Source organism: Ceratosolen solmsi, unplaced genomic scaffold (assembly GCF_000503995.2).
Source record: "Ceratosolen solmsi marchali unplaced genomic scaffold, CerSol_1.0 scaffold48, whole genome shotgun sequence".
NCBI lineage: Eukaryota > Metazoa > Arthropoda > Insecta > Hymenoptera > Agaonidae > Ceratosolen > Ceratosolen solmsi.
In genome coordinates, this window is record NW_011948440.1 from 316,429 (window position 1) to 327,195 (window position 10,767).

At 38.9% G+C, this 10,767-nt stretch overlaps 3 protein-coding genes across 3 annotated transcripts; 1 reads left to right on the plus strand and 2 right to left on the minus strand.

The window, feature by feature from the left end:
* Window positions 1-2,993: 2,993 nt before the first annotated feature.
* On the minus strand, window positions 2,994-4,020 carry mtSSB (mitochondrial single stranded DNA-binding protein). Its single transcript, XM_011503749.1, has 3 exons — window positions 3,911-4,020; window positions 3,319-3,438; window positions 2,994-3,240 (listed from the first exon to the last, which is right to left on the minus strand). Exons 1-3 carry the CDS (start codon window positions 3,999-4,001, stop codon window positions 3,035-3,037), a joined length of 417 nt encoding a protein of 138 aa, XP_011502051.1. The 5' UTR covers window positions 4,002-4,020; the 3' UTR covers window positions 2,994-3,034.
* Window positions 4,021-5,227: 1,207 nt separating this feature from the next.
* Window positions 5,228-7,064, plus strand: Hpf1 (Histone PARylation factor 1). Its single transcript, XM_011503750.1, has 5 exons — window positions 5,228-5,488; window positions 5,603-6,022; window positions 6,100-6,248; window positions 6,339-6,577; window positions 6,663-7,064. The coding sequence occupies exons 1-5, from the start codon at window positions 5,357-5,359 to the stop codon at window positions 6,995-6,997; spliced, it is 1,275 nt and encodes a 424-aa protein (XP_011502052.1). The 5' UTR covers window positions 5,228-5,356; the 3' UTR covers window positions 6,998-7,064.
* A 423-nt stretch (window positions 7,065-7,487) lies between these two features.
* Non1 (nucleolar GTP-binding protein 1) lies at window positions 7,488-10,270 on the minus strand. The gene is made up of 9 exons (XM_011503751.1): window positions 10,184-10,270; window positions 9,732-10,006; window positions 9,413-9,650; window positions 9,099-9,341; window positions 8,741-8,995; window positions 8,368-8,658; window positions 8,026-8,304; window positions 7,792-7,932; window positions 7,488-7,696 (listed from the first exon to the last, which is right to left on the minus strand). Exons 1-9 carry the CDS (start codon window positions 10,229-10,231, stop codon window positions 7,541-7,543), a joined length of 1,926 nt encoding a protein of 641 aa, XP_011502053.1. The 5' UTR covers window positions 10,232-10,270; the 3' UTR covers window positions 7,488-7,540.
* Window positions 10,271-10,767: the final 497 nt, after the last annotated feature.

The following is a 10,767-nucleotide window of genomic DNA, read 5'->3' on the forward strand; positions in this document are numbered from 1 at the left end:
ACGTCGAGCCCGTCGAGTCAAACGCCCGGGGCGCTCGGGTCAACGGAGCCGAATCCCCCCGACATCCTATTCCACTTCGACGCGTTCTCGGGGATACGACTCGGCTCCATCGGCCCCCCTCCCCAGCCCGAGGAGGGCCAAAGTGCAATGCTCGCGAGACCTTGGACGTTTTGCAAGAATCACGATTCTTCCGTATTTAAGTACAATGCGCGATAATAAGAGGCGCCGACACCTTTATGGGACGAGACTGGAAGACTTATCCACTACGCAAATGTTACGTAGGAGAGCGGAGCCGAGAGTTGGAGACACGAATGAGAAGGAAGCATCAACCCATGTGACCATTGAAGGACGTGTTCACTCTCACTCTCACTCTCACCCTCACTCTCACCCTCACTCTCACTCTCACTCTCACTCAAACTCAAACTCAAACTCAAACTCTCACTCACCCTCCCTCCCATCCCCCCCCCCCCCCCCCCCCCCCCCACCCCCCCCCCCCCCCCCCCTATCCCCCTCGTCACGCTCGTCCCGCGACACAGCTAGTTTTCTTCTCTTCTGGATCTTGGTTTTAGCGACAATTCGCCGTCTTTGGGAATGACGACGCGTCGACTTGAAAAAGACACATGTATAAATAATATATATTCTTCGTTACAACGAACTGCTGCGAGTCAAGAATATGTTCATCGGGGGAAGTTGCGCGCATGACACTCGCACATATGGTGTCTTGCATCTTTTGTTCTTCAGAGAGAGTCGAGACTTTGGTTTAACGTTTTCATACAGTTTTCTTTATTTTGTACCTCCTCCTACCTATTACGATTATGATTATTATTTTGCCTTATTCTTGTATTTCTTCTCCTTATGTTTCTTTTCGTTGACATTTGTAATTGCGTTATCACGTACGATAAATACGACACGGAAGTGATTTAAGCTATCGTGAAAAGAGAGATTTAGCCAATGTTCGTGTTCGCGATGTTATAAATTATTAATTATCAAATCGTTTCGTCGATTTGCTACGTGCACTTTACAGATAAGTGAGATACATTTGTATAGAGGCGTGCGTGCGATAGCGCGTTGCGACTAGGTGAGAATGAATGATATTAGAGTTTATTACAGAATGTTAAGCGCGCTCGTACGCAAGATAGTGAGAGAGCGAGAGCGAGAGAGAGAGAGAGAGAGAACGAGAGAGAACGAGAGAGAGAACGAGAGAGAGAGCGAGAGAGATTTAGAGTTAGAGTTAGAGATATTGTTCGAGAGAGAGAGAGAGTGAGGAAGAAAAAACGTTGGCGATGTGACAGCAACGTGACTGGGTGGCGGAAGAGAGAGAGAGAGAGAGGGGGGGGGGTAGTGAAGCGAGAAGAAGAGGAAGAGAAACAGAAAAGAAATTTATCCGTGTGCCAAGAACAATAATTTGTTATGTCAAAAAATGAAAAAAAAATAAAAAAGAAGGCAAAAAAGATAAAGATATGAAAATAATAAAGACACGTGTGGTATGTGGTATTAGCTTCGGTCTTTGATCAATAATGGTGCGAATTTTTAACAGTCGACACACCACCTGCGTGTTTAATTGTAATCGATTATACTCTAGTAAATCAATAAGTTGTACATAAGTTGCTTGCTATAAAGCAAAGAAATGAAAAAGCGAAAAAAATATATCTAATTGTATGGAAAAAAAAAAAATAGAAGGAATTTATGGAAAATTGGGGCCAGAGTTATACATAAATTTATACATAAAAAAAACATATGTATATATATATATATATATGTGTGTGTGTGTGTGTGCGCGCGCGCGCGCGTGTGTATATATATATGTGTATATATATATATATATATATATATATATATATATATATATGTATATATGTATAAATACATGATATATTTTACTACCAAAATCTATATTCGAAATTTCTACGTCGTGCTGGGTGTGTGATTCTGTGGCTTACATTCCACGACCAGGCTTGCACTGGCTCGACCAACTCATTCGGTGCAAAAAATTTATAAGTAAAGCGTATTAGTGGCAATCCAGAGTTATACATTTCGAATGTAATTGTGTATTGTATTTTTTCACTAATTATTACTGATTTTCGCGAGAAATATCATTGAAGTTGAACTGTGAAAGTTTGTGCGAAAGGGATTTCCTTTAAATGGAAGAGATGTCGACAAAATCTTGTTGTCATTAGAAAATTCTTCGCAGGTCGGAATATTATGGATCTTCTAACCTCTGAGGTTGAGATAAAGTTACAAAGTAATTGAATTGTTTTTTTTTTTTTTTTTCTTTTTTTTTTACACAATGGAAAATTTCATGCTTAGTATATGGGATGAAGAGGGAATTTTTATTTTTATTTCTACTTACCAGAACAGATAAGTTTTCTATGTCAACAGCCCCATAGGATATTCTTATCGAGAGCCTCGAGCGATTACTGTAAAATTGAAATTTATATCTGGCTACTTGTATACTGTGATCTTTGTAAGCTTAAAAGGAGCGAGTATATGTATATAATTAAATTGAACGAACGAGAAAGTGCGTTGATTGAGAAACGACAAATACATACCCTTTCTAGACAGAAGTTTAATATTAACGATATAAAAATTACGCATGTATTCATGTATATAATATACATATATACATGTGCATATAATAAAGAATTACCCTTAATTTTTGTTTACAAAGTGTAAATAATTTATACTAGTGTGCAAGAGAATGCACAGCTGGCATATATTGTAGATCGTAAGAATGCTAAAACAACGCTGGCAAGGTAAAATATGGTGAAAAGAATTTATTCTGCATAAACCTAAGTGAGAAATGTGTATAAAAATTATAATACTTGTAAAATTTTAGAATTAGAATCATTTTATTATATTATATAAATTGTTACTGAAAATGATAGATACGAATGTTGTAAATACAGACCTATTTACTTATTAAGAAAGAATACACGAAAATTTGTTTTTATTTTCCTGAAAACTTTATTTTATATATCTTTATGTACATTTAGCGGTATGTTATCGTGAAATTCTTAAAAATATTTTTACATATTTATACTGCATGGAAAAATATAACATCGTCGGCTATAATGGATGTCGATACTTTCGAATCACCGTTGTCGTTCTTTATTTCTCCATAACTTATTCTGCCGTGAATTAACACTCGTTGACCTTTCTTCAAATAATTATAAACAGTTTCCCTCAGTGTTGGCTTGAATATGCATATTCTGTGCCAGTCGGTTTTTTGTATAAAATCATCTGCAATCGTGAGATTTTATGTTAATCCATTAAATTTTCTACATCGCAAATATGCTGGATTCTTCTTACAAATCTTACCTTCATTTTGCTTATAATTAACGTGTGTCGCGACGGAAAATACAATTACCGGATGATCCTCGCTGCCACGCTTTTGAGGCTCCTGGCCGACCCTTCCAAGCAGCGTAATTTGATTCAAGGCTACAACAAAAGGTAATTAATGCATGAAAGTGTAAAGGCAGCATCGCGCAGAACCACACATCCAAACTACAAGAGGAGCTATTAATCCCTCTTATTATTAAAATATGTATTACCTTAGATTGTAGAAGAAGTATTAGACAAAAATGCAAATTACGGTTAAGTAAAGACAAAGAATAACGTGTTAGCTTTTAATTTGGAAGCGATAATAGGACTTTTAAATAATCTCTCGCGAAGCGCTATGTAATTTTATAAGCCAAAGTAAATAAGAAAAAATAAAACAAGTCCAGCAATGTTGTAATATTGTAAATAGTTGTTCCATTTTAAAATGGAAGAGCCGGTTTTTAAACGTGTGTGGAACATTCGATCGACTTGATTTCAATCGTCAGCGAGGAAAACAAGGAAAACAAACAATAGATTATCCCGAAAACGGTCGGAATTTCAAATATCCAATGTCTCACAGAACTTCACTTACTTTTCTCCAAATTTTTATTTAAAACTGATCCAAAACCACGCGTAAGAATGTTATTGTTCCAACGAAGAAATTGGCACGTGCTGTTCAACATCTGAAACGAAGCGAGACAATTCTAACCTCAATCAACATCAGCGCTTCGACATAAAAAAGCAAATACTAAATCAACAATTTACCTTGTGTATTAACATTATTACTATTACCGTTGTTACTGTTATCGTTCTTCTTCTCGTTTATCGTCGTCGTCGTCGTCGTCGTCGTCGTCGTCGTCGTCGTCGTCGTCGTCGTCGTCGTCGTCGTCGTCGTCGTCGTCGTCGTCGTCGTCGTCGTCGTCGTCGTCGTCGTCGTCGTCGTCGTCGTCGTCGTCGTAATAATAATAATAATAATAATATTGGAAGGTTAAGGCTGCGGTCGCTGAAGTTGAAGTCAAAGGTCGCTCGATTGGGCACAAAGTCGACGAATTTCCAATTTTGAGCTACGCATTGGTAAGGAGGAGTCGGTGTATTTGTCGCCGCTAATTTTAATAAACGACACTGCGATAATTCAACACAAAACACACCGAAAATTCAAACATTCTCTATCATTATTTATCCTAGGACTGAGCCGAGTGCCCTAGGCTGGATCAAAAACAGCGGACGACGGTCCGGTCGTTCGTCGGAAGGTCGCAGTTGATTGGCTCGATGGTTCGCGGGTAATAGGTTTTTCGAGCTCTCCAGCCCATCCGACCATCGTCCGCTTTCTTTGTTATTACAATGGAGCTTGGAAGCTCGAAGCCGCCAACGACGACGACACTTTGACATCTCGTTATGCCGGGGAGTTAATGTCGTCGCAGGTGAAAGTAGGCCGATGAGAAGGTAGGAGAAAGAGCTGATCGGGGGATCCTCGTACATAAAATTGCTCGTGCGCCGCTCGTCGTGACGTGAATATTTTTCCGCGAACATGTGAATTTTCGCGTCGTCTTGTTTGTTCGCCGAATAGTGCCAGTCAGTTAGTGGCGCAGGCACGGAAGGGGAGGGGCGAGTAGGTGGCGATTGTCGCTCGGAGGGTGGAAAGTGCGCGCGCGTTTGTGCGTATTTGCGTTTGTCAGCATTTTGTGGTTTGATCGCGTAGGGTCAGGGATGTGTGCGTGCGCGCGTGCATGTGTGTGCCTGTGTGTGTTAGGGGGTTAAGCGTTGAAAAGACGAGCCCGCGAAACCGAGAGCCAATAATAAGTTTAGAGGGACGAGATCGACCGTGCGAGAGCGACGAGGAGGAGGTTTGGGGATTGTCGAGAAAGGCCCGGCCATCATATGATGAATCTTCACTGATTAGTAGAAGTTAGCTACCTAGTAGCTGTGTTTGTATTCGTCCGAGGATTTCTCGGGGATCGGTTAACAAAAGTCAGGGTGTTGGATAGTAGCGGAGGAGAGATAGAATTAGTCATTGGGAGGCTCGGTAAAGGAGTAAATTATGAATAAGCGCGAAGATAGCGAGGGTATGATCATTGGTGTCGAGGATTCGCGAGTCGAGTGTAAATACGGTGCGGACTGTTTTCAAAAGAATCCCGAACATCATAGGAAATATAAGCATCCAATTAGTAATGTAAGACTTTATGCTTATAACCTTAAAATACTGCTGCCATTAAAATGTCTTGATTCCATTAATGGATTGAGGAGAGAAGGGTAGGTGTTATAAGTTCATAATTTTTATGTTTAGAAGGAAAATGACGAGAAGGAATCGAATAGTAGTATGAAGAGAAAATCTCCGGATAATGAAGGAAGCAGTTCGAGTGAGTTGTCGAGGAATAAGAAGCAAAATGTATCCTCGAATTTGGAAGGGAGCCTAAATGCTGCTAAAGCTGAAAATGAATGTGCCAAAGACACGGAGGATACTTATAGCGATGCTAGACAGTTGATTCTTGAGATATTTCTTGTATCGATGCCCAATGACTTCTATCGGTTTTATAATTTTTGTAGAGAATTGAAACCCAACGAGCCATCCACCGCATTCAAGATCGTCGATATAAAATTAGTCGGCCCTTACGATGTATTAAACGGACTGATTACTAAGAGTACACCTAAGCAAAGTAGCTTACTCACCCATTGGAGGTATTATTACGATCCTCCGGAATTTCAGGTATTTAATGGATTCGCGACAACCTTTAATCGACATAATTGCTTTAAATATTAACGATTCCTGCTCTTTTTATAAAGACAATTCTGAAAGGAAACGATAAGGAAGGCTTACATTTTGGTTACTGGAGAGACAGACCGAGCGGCGAGCCTGTTTTTGTGGCGTCGAATTCCTGCAATGTTAATTGCAAAATCAAGCCCGTAGCTGAAAATATATTTGGCGCTATAGCGTAAATTTACTGTTTTTATGTAGATAGAAAAAATAACGAGTAGCCTCGATTATACTGTCGGGCTTTCATTTTCTCTTATCTAATCTGTAGGCTCTACATGGAGGAGAGAATAAAGAAAGCTAATCCATTTGAAAAGACAAGCTACTTCAACCTTCTGGGTAAGATCAAGGCTTATGCCACTAAGCACAATATCTCCCTTCAAGCTAAGACACCAAAAATGAGTTCTAGAGAGAAAAATGTCGTAGCTAGAACAATTCATGGCGCTGGGATTGTTTGTCCTTACAATAAGAAATCGCAACTCGGCTATCGAGAACTATCGGTGAGCGACAGTAAGTATCGACCCTGCACATAATCTGTAATCGGTATTATTAAAATTTATATTCATTCTAAAGACCAAAGTAACTCTCGTCTCAGGCCAATTGTTGAAAATTGTTAAGAAGATCGATGATGCAAAGTCTGACGAGGACAGATTAGAGCCTCGCACAGAGCTTGGCGAAGTTGTCAGACTCGCCACTATTGCAGGCGACGAATGTGATTTTGGTACTTGCCTCGAGTTAGGACACGATCTATTAAGTACCGGCTGTACGTATGTGCAAAATGCCGCTTTATTAGTATTATCCATTGCTTACAATCAGTTGGAACGACAGGCATTCTTAAAAATCGTTGAGGAGCACATGAAGAACAGGAAGAAAGGATGTAACACTGCAGCGCTTCCTGATATATTACCAAAGAAATCTACCGTTTTATAATGCTTTATCGAATGAAATTTTACTACTTTATTTATAGATAGCTTACTACGTCTCTTTTTTCATTTTCTTTTTGTTTGTTTTAAATGCCATTTTATTTATTGAAATAGATATGGAGCTTTTTTCTTTTTTATAATTCTATTTTTTGTTTAATTTTCTGTCAGAGTGAGCCGTTGTTGTTTTTTTCTCTTCAAATTACTTTAACTAACATTTGTATTAAATATTAAAATAAGATTTATAAAATTGTATTTAAAATACACCGTTTATAACTGTATATAAATGTGAAAAATTGCAGTCTATTCTTGTTTACAAAGATTAATAAAATTTATATATTTCTTATTTATTTTTTATTTTCTTAAATTATAAAACACATCAGCTTTATAACGTAATATACGTATGCATATATATATATATATATATATATGTGTGCGCGCGTGTGTGTGCGCGCGTGTTTGTTTGTTTGCATGTGTGTGTGTGTGTTACGTATGCGTATGTATATGTATAATAATAATAATAATAATAATAATAACAATGTGAAGGTAATATTTATCTCCTGTCGGTTTTTCCGATCGATCGTTTACCAGCGAATAAGTGCTTCGGCATTTTGTTACCGATAAATCTATCCGCTTCACCCTTGAGACCCCTATTAGCAATTTTCTTCCTAATAGCCTTGTGCGCTATCTTCTTAAGTTTACTCTTCATCTAAAATGTAAAATCAAGGAAATAATGATATTGAGGCTTTTGCTTTTGCATTGACGCGTAAATGAAAAGATCGCTTAAAGTCTTATATTAATTACCACAGTATCCTTAACGCCCATTTCATCTCTCGGAGGTCTAGAACTACTGCGAGCCTTGGAAGTCGATTGCAAACGTTGCCGCTTCCGGTCACCACTCTGGGATAATGATCTGCCTCGCTTTTTCGTTTTGGTAAAGTGTGCCTGTAAAGTGTCAATAATACATGCATTTCTTATTAATTTCCACGTCTGTATGAATAGTCGCTGAATAATAATGAAACAAGTTGGCTTAGTTACGTTTCCTGTATCTTGCATGTTTACTCCTAAATCTTCCATTTGATTTCGAAGCTTCGACACGGAACGATCACGAATTTTAACAGCAGCTGTACGAGGCATTACTGGCTTGGTCGATTGCTTAACTATTTTCGATTCTTCTTTCATGATTATTTTCTTCTCGCGAATTTGTTTTGCCAACAATTGTATTTCTTTCATCGTTTCACTTAACTCTGGCACCCTGTAATTGTAGATGCCAGCCTCTGTTCTTATCTCTTCTTCCTTCTCCAATGCATTCAATTTCTAGAAAATTAAAATTTAACATCAACACAACGATTGGTCAAACGGCCATATTGCGCCACTTACGTCGAATATATCGGGATCGATGTAATCCGCCACGTTGTGACCTTCCCAAAATTCTGGTATAATATCATATTTTTGATCGCCTTCGATGTCATAATTCTTCTTGAGATCCAAAACATAATCGTCGCCCATTTCTTCCTCAATTTCTCGCTCTAATTTCCGTTTTCGTTGCTCGATTTTGTTAGCTGACAATAATTTCTTCTGCACGACACTATCGGGTATACAGGGCAAACGAGCAACGTTATCCCGTGGTTTCGGTTGAGCCACGTGCAAGCGATTCAAAATATTGTCAATCTACGAATTTTAGGCATAGCTATTAGGGGCACGAGAGAAAATCCTTATTTATATATCGTTAGGCCAAAGGACATTCATTCACCTTTTTGCTTTTCAACTTCTGATCGACTCTCGAGGACAATAATCTTTCGCAAGCCTGATTCTTTACCTCCATTACGCCAAAGTCTGTGATGGTACTCATTTCAATGACTGGAATATTTTCATCGTCTTCCAGTTTTTTCAGAATACTTCTCTTTTCCGGCGGCAGATCGGCCAAACGTATAACATCCGTTTTATTCAGCACGGCGGTGACGGATTTATTTTGAAAAAGTGGCTTGATCGACTCGTACAATTTCATCTGCAAATTATACCAATTAATCGTGTGATTATATTTATGTCGCCGACGCACAAGTTAATGCGGTATAGCTCGATTATTACTGAACGACCATCATATTCTCTACCTGCTCGTCCAAAGAATGACCGCATTGTTCCGAAATGTCAAAAAAGTATAGAATAGCGGATCTTAAGTGAGCTAAAGCCGTTACAGCCTGCATTTCAATGACATTTCTCTCCTCTAAGGGGTGATCTAAAATGCCAGGTGTATCGATCACTTGCCATCGTAAATACTTGTAGTCCATGTGACCAATGTACAATGATTTAGTTGTAAAAGCATAAGGCTGCACTTCGACGTCGGCTCTTGTAATCTGAAGCAAAGATGCGTCGTTAAAATTGTAATGGTATCGATGCGTTAAAGGCTCGAACCTTGCAATCTTACTTTATTGATAAAGCTACTTTTTCCAACATTGGGAAAGCCGCATATAATAATTGTTCTTGTGTAAGGATCGATGCTGGGCAATCGAGATAAATGTTGTCTCACTTGTTCCAAGTAAGTTAAATTGGTAGATTGCCTTTTCATTATAGTGGCCATGCGACCCAGCGCGGCCTTTTTCAATTGCTTGCATCGATATAGCGAATCCCCATATTTGAGCAGTCGAACGTACTCTTTTGCAACGCTACAACGAATCAATAAAAGCGATATCAATAAAAACAAATGGACGAATAATCGAATACCAAAATGATAATGGATACCAAACCTGTCGATTAGATGTCTGGCTGTATTTGTTTGACCCAAAGCTAATTTATAATGATCTTTGTCGTACAAAACGTTCATAAGGTCGGCATAAAATGGATGAACATCGTCGAGTTTTGGAAATTCTTGTATAATTTGACTTAGACGATCGTGAAAAGTCTGCTGCGTAAACTTAACTTTCCTCGTGTAAAAGGCACGAATACGCGGAATTGCATACTGTTTGTGAATGACAGTTGGCGTCTTTCGCTGTACCTTTGACAGCGTTATATTGATGAAATCCTAAAAGCAGAGGCATTATACATAATTTATGTTGAAATATAGCAACGATAGCTTAATATCCGTTAATAAAGAAAGAATATAACGATAATCAATAGCGGTTTTGTGACACATCGTCGATCGACAATGCCTACGGTACGCTAATATATAACCTCTTTGCCATTACTCGCTCTTACTCACTTTGGCCGACGGGACAACAGCAATTTTTTTAAAGTTGTAGATAGTCATGATGTTGCCTCGAGCTCTTCACTATTTAATTACAAAAAGAACGACGATCTCTGCTCGCTTTTCAAAGAATTTATCAACGAGACGAGCGGTACATACTTGGCCCACGTGTTCGGTTAATTTAAAAAGATTTTACTCTCCGGATCCCCCCCCCCCGCCTAGGTCGCCGGCCACGGCCCCGACCCTTAACAATGTGACTGTCATTCCAACTGAGTTGATACCACAATTGGCCAACAGGGGGCACTAGTATGTCGAGCTAGAACGCCGAGGGAAAACTTCGGTCAGTCGATAAAGACGAAACTCTCTCTTACATCATCAACGGGTAGCACGTATATAGGGTATCGCAGGAATGTTACTAGTTTATTAATAAATAAAGCCACGGGAGTCAGGGCATTTACGATTAAAGTAACGTCGTAACTCGTGAATATAAAATTCGTTCGAACTGTCATTAAACACAATATGAATAATAGTTCGCTATTATTGTTGTATGGTATTTATGAAAAAATACGCGAGATCACCGCTGCCAACCCTTCAATGCT